Here is an 18,324-nt window from a genome sequence, read left to right as displayed (position 1 = left end):
TTATTTTATATGGAAATCTAAAAACTAGATGGTTCGGATTATTGAACCGCATTGCAGAATGTCTCTGACAAAATGGTATCTCTTTCATCTATTCATCCAAAGAGATCCCTGCGACAAAATTGGGAGGATAACTAATATTTTAGGATGAAGATTGTACTAGGTTTTTGGCATTGACAAGTTCTTACAAGCTGCATTAAAAAGAAAAATAAGGCATTTTATGAACCATAGAAAAATTATCTAAGTTAAAAAATATATTCGTACAAGGGGAATATACAAGATAGCAAATACATGCGACGCTGACCAACAGGCAGATCACACTTCCCTGCAGGTTCTCATCCCGAAATGGACATTTCCCAGCAGAATTATCGATGGCTCCTGAATGCGCTTCGTTGTGTGGTTGCTAGCCATGCTGCGGCTGCTGCGACAGTTTTGCCTGCAAAATTGCAAAATTGCCATGTTAGGATCTTTGAAATCTTTTCCCATTTTCTTGTAATAGCTGATTGGCCGTTTGTTTTATGATCTTCTGCCACTTTACCTTCTCCAAGCTAATCCAATATTTCTATTCCTAGCCATTTTTCATCAAATTAGAATTACAACTTTTAGTTTACATTTTTGGATGACAATAGAATCGTTGCCAATATCAAATGGGCTTCAAATTCCGTTACGTGCATAATTAGTGGATTAAATCAGCTGACTGAATTGGCAAAAAATAAATCACATAAAAACTGATTAAACAGCGTAGATGCTTGTGAATTAAAATGCATACACATACCCACAAAAATACATACACACAAGAATACATGAATACAATCATGTAGCAAATTACCCTTCTGTTTTCTTTTGGGCTAGGAGTTCAACATTGTTAACCATGACTAAGAATTCCACGAATAGAACCAGCTACGCCACGACGACTCCTCCTACATCATTGAAACAGATTGTAAGTTCTCAGGCATATCCTCTGCTAATTAGCCAAAGAAAGAAAAAAGAGAAGCATTACCCTTCATTATTAAATAATTCTTCAGAAACGGCTTCCATTTGCTTTCTCCTTTTCTCTTCTTTCACAGACTCTAGCACTTCCTCACCCCCATAGTCAGAATCTCTATCATCAAGAAACAAGGCATAGATAATGGTGCGCCTGGTGATGTTCTAAACATCATAAATAAATTGAATAGGATTGGTAAAATAGGTCTTACTTATATGGGTACTTTAAGAATGGAATAATATTGTTGAAGCTATTCCCAGATTGAATATTTGGCTGCAAAATATCAAGACAATTACATATAAATTGTGTTATAAATCAGCCTACTTGAAAGCTGGACAACAAAGACGAAGTGCATAATACTTTTAAAGGTAACATGCAAAAGAGATCATTGGGCAGCCTTTTCCTCGGATAAGCCAAATACTGGTAGGCTTATCTTAAGAAAATTGGGAGAAAAATTAAAAACTACACAGGATAAACAGGATTTGATGATGTCTCAACACGCCAAAATTTAAAATTTAAAAGACTAGTGCGGATTGAAACCTCAACATAAATCAGGTTTATTTAAAACTACACGACGTAAACAGGAGCTCACCATGTATTATCTCTTGACATGCCGAAATATATATTAAACGATATGTGACAGATTGAAACCTCACCGCACAATATCCTATGGAACTGAGAAAGTTTAGATCATTACCTTTCTGAAGCGTTTGAAATTTACAACTCTGTGGTTTGCAGTAGTAGCAACGGTATAAGGTATGCTTGCATCTCGCACAATCAAATCTTGGCTATAAATAATATCTACATTTCCACTTTCAGATTCATCAAGCTTGCCTCTTACGGTGGATATGTCACTACTGCGTCGACAGCTCATGACATAGTTATCCTCGGATTTAGGAGCTGCATAATTCGTGGAGATTTCATGGGGTACATTTTCAACGACTCCTTTGGTGCCAAGAGATGCAGTTGCCAAAACTGAAGTGGCTATTTCTTCCGTATCAGAATCAGCTACCACGGTTTCATCGGTGGAGCATGAAGATGATACAACTACTGCAGAAGAACACAGAATCAGCTGCATTACCTTTGCAAAAGAACGAAAACACGCACACATGTACTTGCCTCTTTCACCAGTGGATAATATTCTCACACTTCAATGAAAAAAGAAACTAGCGTAGCGGCAATACAAAGAATAACAGCAGGAATAAAAAGAAAAATGGAAAAGCAGAATACTCACCACAAGGTGACTTTAACATAGCTGGATCCAGCCGTCCATTTAAAATGCCAGATATTAAGCCAGTCTCATTCACTCTTAATAGTGAACCAAGCTTATTGAACCAATCATCTGACGATTGTTCCGGGATAACACATACAACACGATCATTTTCTCTGCAATCTGAGCTCTGAAAGGAAATATACATTCAACAAGATTCAGAATAATAAACCAAATATGTAGTATCACAATAAACCAAGAAAATGATCGTGTTGAATGTATATTTCTTTTCAGAGTTCAGATGTAAACCAAAATGTAAAACATAGAATCATACTTGGCTATTCAAATTAAACCCATCAATCGTAAGAATCTTCGCACCACTCACTTCCAGTAAGGACCGCAAGCGATTCATGAATTTATACTGTGAAAGCACAAAAATACAACAGATCAGCATATAGTGCAACCATTTCAGTTCAAAGACAAGAATTGATCTCTCAAACATGAATTTTGAGTGAGCAACAAAACTATCCATTATATCTACCCAAAACCATTTACAACTTCTAGAATCATACTTTAGTAATAAAACATTCAGTGCAGACTGATTTGTGTTTGCAAGTAAGTTTGTCAACAGCTGAATGCACACTTGTGAACATCTAACAAATTTCTCTAATATAAAAGATTATGAACAGTTATAAAATCATAATTTCCTCTTGCAATGGTATTAGGAATAAAAGTTAAAACTCATTTGAATTCAGAAAAAAGATTCTAAATTTTCTAAAGGTTTAAAGAAATCAAAACTTTACCACAGGTTTTGAGTCCAACAAAAAGGTGTACCCTTCCAAACAGTTCTCTCGAGTTCTCGGGTCTGCAAGTTTGACTGATACTCCTTCAAATGTTAGTGTTGGAGCAAAGCTGATTACAGGACAGAAGAAAGAATACTTTTATCAGAACAACCATTGATGATATACAAGTAACTCAATGAAGCAAAGTTAAATCCAAAATAAGATTATGATTAACACTCACGATTCACAACTAGGAAGCTCTGTGCGAATGTTTTTTTCTGCAAGGAACTTAATAAACCGCAGCAATTAGTAACAATCAAAAACTGGAATAAAATTATGTTTCATTAAAAATTTCCCATCAACCTAGTTATAGATAATTCTAGGTTTAACTTTTATTATATCCTCCTCCCTCTTCCACCATTTCAATTTAAACTTTAGTAAGCACCACAAGTACGATAACTGATGAAAATTAGAAGAGGTATATAAACCAAGAACTCCTACCCTAAGGTAAAACAAGTCTTTAGACCAAAAAAAAAAGAAGGTAAAATAAGTCTTACCAGTCCATAATAATACCCATGTATCACAATAAACTAATCAAAGAAACCAAAAAAAAATAAAGTTCAATGACTTCAAGCACAATCATTCACCCAACAAAAGCAATGCATGATCTTAAACTATGGCCTACCTCAACCCAACTACCAAGAACAAAAGGTTTCTTCGCCACAATAGCATCCAGCATATCTTCTTTTACTGGCATGAGTTGGTCAACAAGCACATGTGTGCACTCTTGACTCAGATGATAAGTGATATGAGCACCTAATGAAAACATAATAGTTAGTAATCACTACAGCATCGCCCTAACGCCCTAATAATATGACAAGAAAACATCACTTAACAAGCAATGGGTAAACTGGCAACTTAACCATATGATGTTTCCAACTAATAACATTTCTTTTCTCTTTTATAAGTCAAGATAATCCTAAGTACCAAGGTGGTGCAACCTAAGCATACAAGAGATAAGGCAAAAAAGAATGAAAAACAATAAGGAAAGCAAAAAAATAGAAAGAAATATGCGAAAGAACTCCTATGAGAGTATTCAAACAAAGATATCAGCTGATTTTTAACTCTACCAAAGAACATTTGATCCGCTTTAAAGCTTTCCTATTCCACTCCAACCACAAACAACAAAAAATGCATAAAGGCCCCCCGATGTGCCAATTTGGACTGTGAACAAAACCACCACTCCAAACCCAAAAAGCAGATCCACAACTCAACCTGGAAGCACACAAGAAACTTCAGTGGAAAGCATAAATCCACCCATCCACCCACCCCAACAAATAAAATAAAATAAAATAAATTATACATGGCACACCTAATCAGAATCACCCTACCCGCTCTTCTTTAGGTTATTATCATCAAAATACTCCAATGTGCAGTAGGCCTTGCAATCTTAGTAGGAACAACCCCACACAGACTAGATCACCTTATAAGGGAAAGATTAATTACATATGAAATTATGACAAGCAACCAAGAGGCATTACATATGATATTATGACAAGAAAACAAAACAACATATGGGGCCATGAATATTTTCAGGTAAGCACTATGTTTCTCATTAGTCACTAACCAAATGATGAAAGTTTATCTTCAAGGGCATGATTCACTTGGGTTGGATCCGAGCAGCACGCAAAGAAAATGAGTGGAACAAAGGAAAATCTGCCAGATTTTTACTACAAGATATAAGCACATCAATACGGAAGAAATCATTTCAGTGCAAGTCTTATGCAATAGCATTCACAATCAGCAGACGTAACTGTATCTGGTGCTATCCAGCTGCATCACATCAGAATATATAATCCAAAAACAGCTGTATTCTTTGATGCCAACCATGCAGAAAGCAAACTCAGAAAAATAGTTATATTACCTGTAGATTGCATTGCCAGTACCAAATGAAACCAAGTCCCCTTCTCTTAGTGATGTTTCTTTATTCGGTAACTCATGAATCTTTTCCATCGAAGTAAGGTTCTTGTTAATAAATGTTCCATACTTTGAGCAATCTCTAATTCGAACTTTTGAAGATAGAATAGAAGATTTTGTTTGCAGGGGGGCAGAAATCATTGCATCAACAACTATTTCCGCATGGACCCGAGAAACTCCTTTATCTTTAGTAATATTTACATCACAACCTACAAGGTTGCATAAGGTGATGATTTAAAACCATCGGCCACACATAGAAAAATAAACAAATTTAGTAACATAAGCATACTAGGAGAAGGGGACTTGTCAGAGAGGAGAGGAAAGGAGAAGAGGGTGTGAAACTAATTGATCAAACAAAAAGGAGTTCATGGCCAAAAGAAAAGAAAAATGTGATTGGTAAGATCGAAGATGCTTATGTGGTTGGTCATCAGCTTGGAATTTGAAAGAAAATCATTCTGAAGAATAATTGGATTTAGGCCAAGGTGTTAGCGCAAGTGTTGCCTTCTTTCTGCCTAACCAAGGAATGAAGAATAAACTATACAAAACTGGATTATATGATTATGATCACGGAATATAGACACATTTTCCATCTACAACATGTACTCAACAAAAAGAGTAACTGGTGCATATAAAATGTCAATTAAGTAAGTACCTTTCCGACCCACTTTGTACGTTCCCCTTGCGAAGATATAGAACTTATCTTCACCTGTCATATTATGCTAACCCAGTTAGACATTCATGCCAACTAAACCCTTAAAACATAGGGATTTACTAGAACCTACAGCATCAGAAACGTTAAAATACGCATTGTCAATGACAACGTCTACTCTACATTCCCAACTACTTTCAAAGCGACAAGCTACAAGAAGTTAATAGTTTACGGCTGAAGAAGTTAATATAACAAGTTCAATTTCCTGGTTTTTGGTTTCATTTTCCCGGCGGGGCTAAGTTACAAAGCAAGTTCAACAAGCAGAAGGCGCCAAAAAGAACAAAGAAAAGAAAAGAAAAGATGAAGATATTACCTGAGAGAGGGTCGTCGGGGAAGAAACCCCAAACCATGGTTTCCTTTTATCGGAGATTAGATGAGACTGACGGACGATGGCGACGGATTGCCGGTGCGTTATTTTAAGCTGCAGCGCTTATGAGACGAGCGTATTAAGGGAAAGTTGCACAACCTAAACTTCTCGTCGAGTTACAATTTGAAACAACCGTTTACGTTCATATAGTTTAAAATATTTTAACTTTAAAGATTATTATTGTAAATTCTTAAAAGTTAGTGGCCAAATTATTACATACACCAACTTATATGGGTACAAACAAACATAAGCGATAGTTTTCAAAATCACCCCTGCGTTAACGCGTACCTCCTCTCTTCCGCCGCACTCTCACTCAACAGCCCTCCTTTTCTCGATATTCCTCTCTTCCTTTCCTAAATCCTAAGACGCCAATGGCTTTGACCGTGGAAGTAGCAGTTTTCGTAAACACCAACTTGGGCACTCGCATGGCCATGGATGTCTCACCAGATATCACAGCAAGAGACTTAAAAAGTAAGCAAAAAGCAAAAACTATATTAGGAATAAAAGTAAACTTCATTCCAATTATGGATTTTAAACTGCAGATTTTGGTCTCTCTCCTTTGTTTGATTGAGTGTGTCATTTTTCTTGTATTAGTTTGATATATTTTTGTACTTCTACAGTAGAACCACTTCTTGTTTCACTTATCTCTTGTTTTTGTTCTGGGTAGTGATTTGTTTGAAAACGTCCAGTCTAGTTCATTGGGCATTACCTTCTTTTTCCCTCTTATTAGTGATTGCGCTAGTGGTGACGCATTGTAGGATTTAGCTGCTAGGTGGGTTTTGATGGCAATGGCATATGTTTTTTCATGCCTGGTCAAATAATGTTAAGGATTCTCAGGCTTTTTCTTTTTGGCATAAGCTTCTCGGCCCCTTTCAATATCCGACAGATCGGACACTCTGTTACATTACATTTAAATAATCTTCTACAAAGCAGAGCAAAGTGTTTACTTTTGTAGTTAATGATGTTATGAAGTTATTGAACCTTAGTGCAGATTGTAGCATCCTGTTATTATCTGCCTTATTCCATTTACGCAATGGTTTTCATTGCCAAATCTGTTTTGCAGGGGAACTTGAGACACAGCACTCCAATTGTTTCTGGAATTCAGGAGAGATCCGAGTTTCCAGATTGATGGTGCATTGTTTTAATTATCTTTATTTCATAGCATGATTTTTACTTCTGCTACTCTTTCATTTCTTCTAGTTCTTGACCTCATACATCAATCTTTGGTTGTTGCTTCTACTTTTTTTAATAGGTCAAACGAAAATCATGCCTGTATCACCTGCCTGATTCAGTGCCGATGAAGAGTGTTTTCCGGGGAGTGAAAGGAACATGGTTTCTTCATGTGGAAGCAAGATTTTTGAGTGATTGCAATAGGCCATGTTTACCCAAGTATGGAGCCTCAAAACCTAAATTTAGTATTACTCATCCTCTGCATCCAGAGAATATTGTTACAAGCACTGCTAAGAGTAACACAAAAGGCCACTGTAAAAGGATGTTGAGGGAAAAATTATTTCGATGCCACAACCCTTTACTCGGAAAGCTCAGAAGACCTTTCTTCTTTACAAAGATAAGGAAGAGAAGAAAGAAAATCTCCTCAGCATACGAAGTGAATAGAGTCCAAATTGACAAGGAGAAATTTCCTGATTGTGCATCTAAATCAATGATAGATGAGCCCACTCATACGTCATCAGAAGTAGTATCTGTATCCGGCATTATTCACAGATACTTTTCGAATCTTAGTGAAGATGGCGGTCCTTCAAGTCCTACAAGGTCTGTTACATCCAGAGTTGTTCAAAGTTGGCCTGAAGAGCACTTGAAGACTCAAGCAGATGATATTTGTTCGAGCATACAAGTTAGCCCCTTAACCCAGTTTTCTGCTAAAAGGACCGCAAAGCCGGTATGTTTACCTTCGCCTACTGGCTATGGTCAAAGAAGATATAAGCTTAATAAACCTGAAGTTGGAAAGCGTCTTGTCGTGGCGTCATATAGTCTTGGGATTTCTCCAAGTAAGGAACACCCTGCAATATCTTTGCAGCTTCGAAGGTAAAAAAGTTTAGTTCAGTTTTTGATATCACTGATGAGGTCTGAAAAAAAAAACTTTTCAAAATGCCTAATTGCTCTGTATAGCCTTATTTATATTTCGTCTTGCAAATTTTCTAGAAGTTTTTTTAATCAGTGTTTTTAGAGCTTATTTAAAGTTAACAAGAAAAATAATGGAAAAAAAAAAAGAAAAAAAAAAGAAGAAAGAGAGAGAGAGTTCGGTATTTACAAGAAAAGTGGCAAATTACAACCTGTACACTACACCATATGGTTATAACTGATAAATTTCCCTACCGCCCATAACAAGAATACACTATGAATAAAATGTACCAGAAATTGCAACCGCTTGGATGTAACCAAAGTTGGCCATCTTAATTTTTCCAAAAGCAGTTACCCTAAATGCCATTGTTGTTGGTATATATAATGTGCAGGTTAGACTCGTTTACTCAATCATCTAAAAACACAACCTTCTTTCCCCTTCCCCCTAACCTCTTGTTCCTTAATTGTCTCTCCTCTTGTACCTCCTCCTGTAAAGAAAAGAGAAGAGACAATGGAGCTCATCAACAGCCGGGTCTTCCTCCTCGTCCTCCTCGTCCTCCTCATATCCATCTCTTCCGGTCAAGTCTCATCACGCCCAACCCCACAGGCGGATGCGGCTCTTGAAAATATCTGTGCCAAGACTACTAACTCTGCTCTTTGCTCCAGCACCGTCCTTCCTAACCTACGCGGCAATGCCGACCCTACCACCGTCCTTCAAATAGAGATGAACGCATGCTTGGACCTCACCAAAGGGGCCCTCGGCCAGCTGAAGAAGACGGCCAGCAATCCCTCCACATCGCCGGCAGATGTGTCGTCGATCAAAGTATGCCAAGAAGTCTACGAATATGCCATAGACGACATCAACGGTGCCAGTGAGGCCATTGCCGCGCGCGACGTCGGCACTTTACAAACCAGGCTTAGCGCAGTGATTACCTATTTTGGTACTTGTGATGATGCTGTCGCCGAGTCTCCCGGCTTCAAGCTGCCTTTGAAGGAGGACGATGTTGTTACATTGAATAAGCTGGCAAGCAACTGCATGGCCATCTCCACATTGCTCAAGTAGACTAGCAATAAACTGCTCCCTTACTTAACTCTGTTTCAAAAACTGCACTGCACTGCACTGCACCACTTCTGATCAGAGATGGAATATGCTGTTGACAATATTATTAAATAATTTAATACAAATTTGAATATTCGTTTCAGAGTTTAATTGTTTTTTCCTTTTCCCAAACGAATGACTTCCCCATTATCAGTTCTTATTCCTTTTCTTTTACTAATTACAAATTTGAATAAAAACATCACCTGCCAGCATATCTAACAAAAACTACAATCCGCATGCCAACCACCATTTCCCTAGTACAATGAGAAACAATCACCGAAACCCACCAGTAAAATGCGCAATTAGCATGCATTTGAGCAATAACGCAAACAATTCCTCCCTCCCATCTTCTTGTGTTTATGTTTACCTTTTAGCTTGTAAAGAACTGAGATTCCAAAAAAAAATCATTGTGCTCTCCTCATTTATAAAAACATAAAGGACAAATTGTACTACACGACTGCATTTTGAAACAGCTGCCGTGTTACATTTTTATGTAAAGATCTAGTAGCGTCAATCTAAGGCATGAGGGAAATAAGGATACTTTTGAGTCCAACATCCAACAAGTAACAAGAAGATGACAAATAATGGAACTTTAATGTCATGAGTACTCAGTCCCATAAATCAAATTCACAACCCTTCAATTGTAAACTACGCTACTTTCTCATCATCATCAGTGTTTAAATGGCATAATCCTCACTTTCCCCTCAAAACAACTTCATGGGGGCATGAGCCTGCAATATCTTTACTTTTCTTTTATATATATATATAAGCCACCGAAACAATCGACATACAGATCCGATGAGGGAAGCCTTAGCCTATCATCACCGGACAAGTAATGGCTAACCTAATTGAGTTGACTATTTGGAAATTTCAAGTAACACGACTCGTTCTTTCTTCCGCCATCCTCAGTGGAGAACGATCCATCTCATAGTGTGTGACCAGGGGGGAATAAAGTAACAAGAAACCGATGAATCATCTCGAAGCTTGTGAACGTAATTACAGCAGCTGGTGTTGTCCTCAAAAGATTGGTGGCACATCCACGGTAGAAACCAGGGAGGCCCTCTTGCTGAAATACTTTTCTAATGCAATCAACAACACCAGAATAACGCTTCTCAGAGTGGTGGCCTTGTTCTTGAAGCCTTGAGCGTACCACCTACATTTAATTTTTGTTAGTGCATGATTTTTCAATATGCTACTTTAATGGATGGCTTATTCTGCAGCTTCTAGAAAACTTCCGCTAATAGGTAAATTTTTTCTGCATAGTATGCTTATCACTGAAACATGGCTTTTACGTTTTTCTGCCCTCCTTCATGGCAAGTATGTATTTTGAATTGATACAATCATGGGTATTTTCGGGGAGAGAAAACTAAAGAATTCAAATTTGACCAAAAAAACTACAAAAGGTTAAAATCAAATTGGGAAATCCATTCAAATTAGTACCTCATGTGGGTATGTCAATGTTGATGCAAATATCTTGGATACAGATGAGGCAATGGCAACATCACGTGCACCGAGTTTATCTACCGTAGTGTTATCTGATATAATGACATCAAATTATATAACACACCTCTTTCAAGAGTACATAAAAGACTAAATGCAGGGGGCTAAACCCTATCTATTGCAGTGCTATATGATATAATGACATCAAACCATACATCACAACTCTGTCAAGAGTACATAAAAGACTAAAAGCAGGCAGACTATTACCTCGATTAGCTAAATAAAATTTTATTTTCTCATAGGTTGGAAATTGGATGGCAACATGACTGATACCAGCCAAAGCAGGTACAAGACCACTGTCAAACAACACATCACAGGCATCATCATCAACATAAATAATTAGATACACATTGATTAATACAACTTACTAATGATATGGGATACAAAACCTGTACAAACCACGGATGCCTTCTTCATGAGCTATTCTCCTCAAAGCAGAAAGTGTACTCCTATATGGCACCACACCTGGTCTCATTCCCTGAGTCTGCAGAATAGAACAGGAAAATTGGGAGAGAAGACAATAACAGTATGCTAAATCAACACCTTTCATTCTACAGCTGCCAGTCCTGGTAACACTAGAAATAAGACAAATACTTCAACGAGAAGCTCCTTAGTAGACACAACTACAATGAAATGAGACACACCTGAAGTCTAGTCTTGACAACCCAAAGCGGATTTGTAGCAATAGTTGTCGCAGCTCCAGCACCCGAAGCAGCTAGCATATTGGCCCCGACGGGAAGATGATGATTCTCGTCTATACATGCACCAATGTCAAAACAAAAATACACACACACACACACTTGGAAATAAGATATAGATGGATGGTGAATTTACCTAAAAGAAAAATATGGTTTAAAGTTTAAACAATCCATCTAAAAAGAAAATGGTCACGTACTAACCATCAGAGCAAAGGAAGTTTTTGAGCTGGTCATAAATTGTGAAATAAACCTACAAAGAGTTACAATATGTGATTATTCACTAAATTTATAAATTTCCAAGTTCCAAGGTAAGAAGGCAGCGGGAAAGCATGAGCAACAAAGAGAATATTTGTGGTGAGAAAAATATATGATACCTAACAAAAGCCTCAATTATCAGAAAAGTTGAGTTGTTTGTGGCCAATATAACCAATGGATAATAAGTAAGCCAAGTTCATTTCTCGTTATTCAACACATGTATGGAACTTCCTTTCTACAAACTATTAGGTTGCATTTGGTTATTTGAATAAAATGAAGGATTTGGTTTTAGGAAGTATCAAGACTTACTGCCCAGTTAGGAAGTAATGCCAGGACAGTTGGAGAGAGCCCACGATACATGCCACGTAACCCCTCCTTGTGAAATATTTGTTCCAAATAACCAACTATGAGGCTACCTGATGACATGGAAAAATAAATTGTACATCAAATAAACATACAAAATGTCATGATACTCGTATAAAAACAACATTTATTCAGAAAAGTTAAGAAACTGTTAGAGTGCTTGAAATAATAGAAAGCAAACATATTGATATTGGTGTCGTGAAAAGTCCAAGCGCATACCTTTGACATTCCCATTACCGAGCCTTGGCAGCCCGTGAACTTGAAGCCTAGTCTTGATAACATCTAAAGGACACACAAATGTTGCAGCAATAACCCCTGCCCAATTCAAACAATCAATAGCTGAAAGTATAAAAATATCAAATGATTCACAAGAAAACTACAAGTAGGCATCATAAACAACAAGTTTCTTATATTCAATCTACATGTATATAAATGTATACAATACAATCAATATCTCATTGTGATAAAACATATCAATGCAATCAAAATGGCTTTCCAATTAGCAGTCAGAGCACAACAAATTACTCAATATTCCAACTTTCGCTGAATTCATTTACAACCAAACAAAGGGTACAAAAAAAGCAAGAGAAAATGACATACCGGCAGCGGCACCAGCTCCCGCGTTGCAAAGATGACATTTAGGATTAGGGGCGTGAGTATCGGCGGCAGCCATGGCTGAATTCCGTACAATAACCTGGAAAACACGCCAATTTTAGGGGTGATAATGCGAGGGAGTCCTCTCTGGAGAGGGAGATGAACGCAGTGAACCAGAGTGGCATGGCCAAACGGGAAGCGAGCGAGAAGTGGTGGTCGATCTGAGTCGAGTCTGTCCGAGTTAGGGCTTCATAGGATTGGGTTAGGTGCGACGGGAACCGCGGTCAAGCACATGAGAGGCTTCGGTTTGGCTTCGTCTATCACACCACCAAAGCCTATCAGGTCTCGGCCGGACGAGTCGCCACAAATGGGTCCCGTTCGTCTAAATTATTTATAAGTGAGGAGTATTGTATTCCAACCCCGCAAAGCCTCACAATCTGATTCTGTCACATATGCGTGCGTGCATAATTGGTGTTTGGTCCTGCGCTTTCTCTATAATTTCATTGTTTTGCCCACATGTGCGCTAAGCTGACGCCATGTGGCAAAGAATAATTAAAAAGTAGGATTATTTGAAATAATGGCCTCTCAATTATACTCGTAGTTACAGTTTGGTCGCTCTGGTCGCTCAATTTAATAATTAGTTACAAAGATCACTCAAGTAGGTGTTTTGTTGCACCATTAGTCCCTCTGTCAAACTTTGTTAAAATTTCTGTCAAAAATGAGAATAAATTCAAAAATTCATCAACAACCCTTTCCTTCCTCCACAATCCTCCATTGCCGCAACAGTCGCCACGAAGCTCGCTACAACAACACAACCCACACCCACCATTTCTCTGCCCACTATGTCCCCTTCAACTCCCTACCTCTTCAACTCCCGCGTCGGCAAGAGCATGTGGCCCCAAGGCTCCGGCGTCTGGAGCAAGAAGGAGTGGGTCTTACCCAAGATAGACAGTGATGATATCGTCTTCGCCTTCGAAGGTAACTCCAAAGAAAATCCAAGGCGACCAATAAGCAAACTGGCTCCAACCCAATAGAGAACACAGAGCAAAGCAGCCAAAGATCTAGCTTTCTTATCCAAGCAGACATAAAACAAGGCATAGATCATAGTGAAAACAAACCCAAAATTCAACAGAAAACCATGACTGAGCCCAGCTGGAAAATTGTACAGAGAAGGTGTGAAGTACAAAAGAACTAGAGAGGTGAAAAATATCGGCCACACAAACACAGTGTGTATCAAGATGTTAACTGGGTTGTTGTGGTATGCGCCGTAGAAGGCGAAGTGCCTTTCAAGATCAAACAAACCAGTCCTCCCCATAAAATTTCTTGGAAAGAAGACAGATTTTCCGAGAAAAAGAGATAAGGAAAATCAAACAAAGTGTGTATAAGAGGACGAAGAAGTAGACAGAATTCGTAGAAAACAAGAGCCTAATAGCACATTGAAGGCTCTAAACTTTCCTTGACTGGGTTATAGTTCCTCCATTCATCAAAATACCACGACACTGGTTTGCTGGTAGAATGCAAGACTTCATAATCCTTCCTCTATTCATTGGGTTGTGGCAATGGAGGATTGTGGAGGAAATGGAGGGTTGTTGATGAATTTTCTAATTTACTCTCATTTTTAACGGAAAAAGTCACAGATTTGACGGAAGGACTAATGGTGCAACAAAACACCTACTTAAGTGACCTCTGCAATTAATAATTGAATTGAGTGACCAAACTGTAACTACGGGTATAGTTGAGGGACCATTTCTACTAATAACCCTAAAAAGTATTTATGATCTTTCAAATATGTTGGGACTTTTTGAAGATAATAAGCTGCTTTTGTTTTGTTTTTTGGATTAATCTTCTCTGACCAAAAAGAAAAAAGAATGTTAATCTCCGATCCGAGATATGCATTAGCAATTTGGTAGCATCGCCAATACATGTAATTTAGACCCCATCATCTGATAAAGAAGAATTGGCATAACGGATTTTCAACCATAAAAATGGAAGTAAATATTGTCAATATTTATATTACAATCTCAAATGTATTACAAGCAGCACAAAGAATGTACAATGCAGTTATATTAAATCTAGTCTCGATGCAAAACTTGGGCTTCAATGTGCACCCACGATCAAAATGCTCTGCATGAACTTCTGCTAGCCTGCCCCTCAATAATTCCAAATTAACCTGCAATTTTTTATTTTTGACTCATAAGATAAGATGGTCAAGATGGTTAATCAAATTGACAAATTATATAACTAACGTCATTTGTCATTTTATCTTCAAGGACCTGTTTCACAAACGTGACACATTCAGGCATACTTTTACTATATGAAAATTAGTTAGGGAATTGAAGAGGATAAACCACTACTTTGAAGCAAAAGGGTCCAACTACGTTTGCTAGCTATTATTCTAAGCTGCATGTGTTTCAACAAAAACACTCTAAATTGATCTATATTATAACTTAATAAGGGAAGGACGCAGCATAATGATATTTGATAAAATCTTTTGATGGCTAAATTCTTATATTAATACATAGATAGATAGGTGAGCAGCACAGAAGCATTAACGCATAAGCATGAATAAAATCAAAAGAAGATGTAAGACCTCATCGCCTTTGTTGAGCTGAATTTCACATAGGCTGCAGTAAATCAGATGATAATTCTCTTGTAGTACTCCATGCTTACAGATGGGGCACCAAACTTCCTCCTTGCGCAGCTACCATTAAGGTCAAAAAATTCTAATCAGTATCCAAGATGAAAAAGGCACTGATAATGATAAGAAAAAGGAAAATATTATAAGCCTCTTACTCATGTGGACACAAAATATATGGCGTGATATGGATCATTTTAATACACTTTAATATAATGGGAAGCATGTTCACAGGACAAACTTAGAATTTCAAGCTGAGAGACCACAACTGTAATAAGATGCTCAAAAATTAAGAGGCAGGATTTTAGACTTCACAATCCATATACCGAAGACCTGAAAATCCTTTCCCCTGTGAACTTCAAAATCCAATTACACATGGCAGCCTGATTAAGAGACCCAAGTTTTCTTACTCCTAATTTGTAACGACCCACATCCACATAGATATTGCCCGCTTTGGGCATAACCAGCCTTTCGATTGAAGAGATGCTATATATAGCATTTCCACTCAACTCAAGTAGGCCCTGTGAGACTCAACACATGGATGTTGTGTTCACCTCTCACGCTATCTCCTCAACCATCTTGGTTATATCTGCCTCAGGTAATCTTCGCAATCTCAGTCAGGGATCTTGGGTTTCATAATGTACCCTTTTGGTTCACAACTTTTTCATGGGGCGAGTCCACACACTTGCAGCTGGTTTAGACTCGCATACAATCTTATCACACCCTAAACTCGGTAAAAAAGGTAAAGGGGTATGTTCTCAGACCCGAGGTGTGACATACTACAATTCTAATAGGGAGCACACCCATACTCAAATGCCCCTCCCAACACTACTCCATAACAATCACATCTGGAGCTTCTGTTATTAATTGGTCATCAATAGGAATAGTGAACACGAACATGTACTAGTGAGAACATTAAGAGAGCATAACCTTAAGAAATGTAATTCTGCCACCCTCCTGTAAGTCAATTTTATTCAATTCTGACAAGTGAAAACTGTCCTCGAGCAGGGAATAATATATTCCCACACAACTTGGGCCAAAATTGAAGTTCCCACTAAGACATCAGAAGGGAGCCCAAACCATGAAGGGCCTCCCACTGCATCCAACTTTTCAAGTTCACTCTTGTCTAACTTAAGTTTTAAAACTGCTACTGCACCAGAAAAAACTTTAGAATGCATCTAAGATTGCCTAACTGAGCTATCCCTTTAACGAGGTTTTTCATCTTCCAAAAATTGGATGACCAAATTAACACTTTGTTGCTCCTACCATCCAGTGAGTGCTAGCCTTCCATGGTACGAGTAAATGTTCATTACAACATCTAACTGGATTTTAAATCATAACAATGACAGCATTAATAATATTTTGGAATTAATCAAATGCTAGAGTGATATTCTCTATAATGTCAACAATAAATTTGCTTGAGTACAGTTTCCTTAGTACAAATTTACAATAAAGATTAAATTGATAATATTAGCAGTCATATATCTTCATCGATCAACAATTATTATGCTATAATAAAATGTGAAAATTGGATATATACTCATATAAATTGGGGGTTCTTCATTGAATACTCGAAATTTTTGGTGTTATACCTGCTTGTCGTTCAGTTGCATATGCTCAAAAACCGCCTGGGCCAAATACTCATCCTCTTCATCTTCCCATGTTTCAACACGGATTTCTGTTTCTGCAAAGAGCTAGAGTAAACATCTCTGCTCAAAATGATGAACTGACCAATGAAAACTTCCAAGGCACATGCAGAGAAAGAAAAAGAAAAACAGTAGGGAGGGAAAAGGATAACTATGGCTTCAGAAAATTTCATTTGATGATCATATTCATATTATTGTTACAAAAACATCTAAACAGTTGTATCTAGCGACAAGGAGATAAGAACGATTCTTAGAAACCTCACACATTTGTGAGCTAAAGAAGAGGAATGTATAACTGCTTGACAAAAGCTAACAAGAAACAGAATGGAAGATATAAGAAAATATCATTGTAGTTCACAAAAACTACCTTATAGTTTTTCTGATAACAGCTCTATATACAGGAATATATTATTTTTTCTGTTATTTCAATTAGCATTATGAGTTGATAGTCAGGAGACTTTCTGCTACAAAAATTGAGACTAAAACAAACTTAATTTCACCCATTTTTCACCTTTTGTAGTTGGCTCTGTCCTCAGATCTTGGTAAAAGATCCTTTGCATTTCTAATAGCATCTCTTCACAATCACCTTGGTATGCGTCTGTAAGGCCTTCATATTCCCATAACACATCATTGCCCTCAGGAACAGATTTCGAAATCCTCGTATTGTCATCCAATGACGAGTCCTTAATTTTTCCCAATTCAGCGGAAACTATGTCCTGGAAAGCAGATTTGATCAAATCCTGCAAACAGAAGACCAGGAAACAATTACTAGCTTATTGGATGAATGAACTACTTCCACCAAATTGGAAAAGCAAGATATATATATTAAGTGCAAACTAAATTTGCACACAGAAACAAGAGGAAGTAAAGAAAAAAAAGGAATATAGCTGGAGTACATTTGGAATGTGACTGAGAAATTGTGGAGTGGGCACCATTCTCATCTTCCAAAGCAAACGCCTTCTGTCTTCTCTTACCCTTTTGTAACAGTTCTCTCTCAACTACAAAACATACAGATTGGAAGCAAAATTTATTTGTCAATTCATCACACATAGAGACACTAACAGATATTTTCAAGATAACTGTTAATTTTATTTGTATAACCAATTGGATAGACTAAGTTCTTGCAAAATAAAATCAAAGGATCAAAACTACGAATTTATAAATCACAAACTTCGAATTTTGTCGACAAAAAAAAAAAAAAAAAGGAGAAATAAGACGAAACATAGATTGGAACAAGTTGTGGATCGTGAATTGGGATAGAGACCTTGTGCTTCCAGCTGTTATAGTTATTGAAGATAGGGTGGGGTTTGAGAGAATGCTTTCTTTCTGTTGATTTCCTTGAAGCTGCGGCTGCTTCTTCTTCTCCCTCCATTTCCTTCTTTTCTCAACCGCCCTCCCTCCCTCCACCGTTTCCTTGTTTTTTCGTAT

The 18,324-nt window shown here is 37.6% G+C and overlaps 4 protein-coding genes across 6 annotated transcripts; 1 reads left to right on the top strand and 3 right to left on the bottom strand.

Moving 5' to 3' along the window:
- LOC18766399 (nijmegen breakage syndrome 1 protein) lies at nucleotides 120-6,145 on the bottom strand. Its single transcript, XM_007201634.2, has 14 exons — nucleotides 5,974-6,145; nucleotides 5,604-5,657; nucleotides 4,899-5,160; nucleotides 4,602-4,690; nucleotides 3,660-3,790; nucleotides 3,216-3,262; nucleotides 2,996-3,104; nucleotides 2,527-2,613; nucleotides 2,217-2,382; nucleotides 1,680-2,032; nucleotides 1,194-1,255; nucleotides 998-1,099; nucleotides 827-917; nucleotides 120-433 (listed from the first exon to the last, which is right to left on the bottom strand). Exons 1-13 carry the CDS (start codon nucleotides 6,008-6,010, stop codon nucleotides 863-865), a joined length of 1,554 nt encoding a protein of 517 aa, XP_007201696.1. The 5' UTR covers nucleotides 6,011-6,145; the 3' UTR covers nucleotides 120-433; nucleotides 827-862.
- Nucleotides 6,286-9,308, top strand: LOC18766638 (putative pectinesterase/pectinesterase inhibitor 26). 2 transcript variants are annotated; one of them, XM_020570521.1, is made up of 3 exons: nucleotides 6,286-6,498; nucleotides 7,091-7,158; nucleotides 7,280-9,308. In XM_020570521.1, exon 3 carries the CDS (start codon nucleotides 8,618-8,620, stop codon nucleotides 9,167-9,169), a length of 552 nt encoding a protein of 183 aa, XP_020426110.1. In that variant the 5' UTR covers nucleotides 6,286-6,498; nucleotides 7,091-7,158; nucleotides 7,280-8,617; the 3' UTR covers nucleotides 9,170-9,308. The 2 variants fall into 2 exon arrangements, with proteins under 2 accessions (XP_020426110.1, XP_007201494.1); XM_007201432.2 differs by having other exon boundaries at nucleotides 7,280-8,216.
- Nucleotides 9,651-13,046, bottom strand: LOC18766280 (nicotinamide adenine dinucleotide transporter 1, chloroplastic). The gene is made up of 9 exons (XM_007200385.2): nucleotides 12,622-13,046; nucleotides 12,241-12,336; nucleotides 11,968-12,074; nucleotides 11,605-11,653; nucleotides 11,350-11,459; nucleotides 11,095-11,189; nucleotides 10,913-11,001; nucleotides 10,646-10,740; nucleotides 9,651-10,358 (listed from the first exon to the last, which is right to left on the bottom strand). Exons 1-9 carry the CDS (start codon nucleotides 12,692-12,694, stop codon nucleotides 10,131-10,133), a joined length of 942 nt encoding a protein of 313 aa, XP_007200447.1. The 5' UTR covers nucleotides 12,695-13,046; the 3' UTR covers nucleotides 9,651-10,130.
- LOC18767743 lies at nucleotides 14,560-18,324 on the bottom strand. 2 transcript variants are annotated; one of them, XM_020569563.1, is made up of 6 exons: nucleotides 18,161-18,324; nucleotides 17,793-17,894; nucleotides 17,408-17,636; nucleotides 16,843-16,934; nucleotides 15,206-15,316; nucleotides 14,560-14,785 (listed from the first exon to the last, which is right to left on the bottom strand). In XM_020569563.1, the coding sequence occupies exons 1-6, from the start codon at nucleotides 18,266-18,268 to the stop codon at nucleotides 14,624-14,626; spliced, it is 804 nt and encodes a 267-aa protein (XP_020425152.1). In that variant the 5' UTR covers nucleotides 18,269-18,324; the 3' UTR covers nucleotides 14,560-14,623. The 2 variants fall into 2 exon arrangements, with proteins under 2 accessions (XP_020425152.1, XP_020425153.1); XM_020569564.1 differs by having other exon boundaries at nucleotides 16,843-16,928; nucleotides 18,161-18,314.

The sequence above is a fragment of the Prunus persica genome, chromosome G8 (assembly GCF_000346465.2).
Source record: "Prunus persica cultivar Lovell chromosome G8, Prunus_persica_NCBIv2, whole genome shotgun sequence".
NCBI lineage: Eukaryota > Viridiplantae > Streptophyta > Magnoliopsida > Rosales > Rosaceae > Prunus > Prunus persica.
Note: the sequence above shows the minus strand (reverse complement) of the source record. Positions and strands in the feature narration are given on the sequence as shown.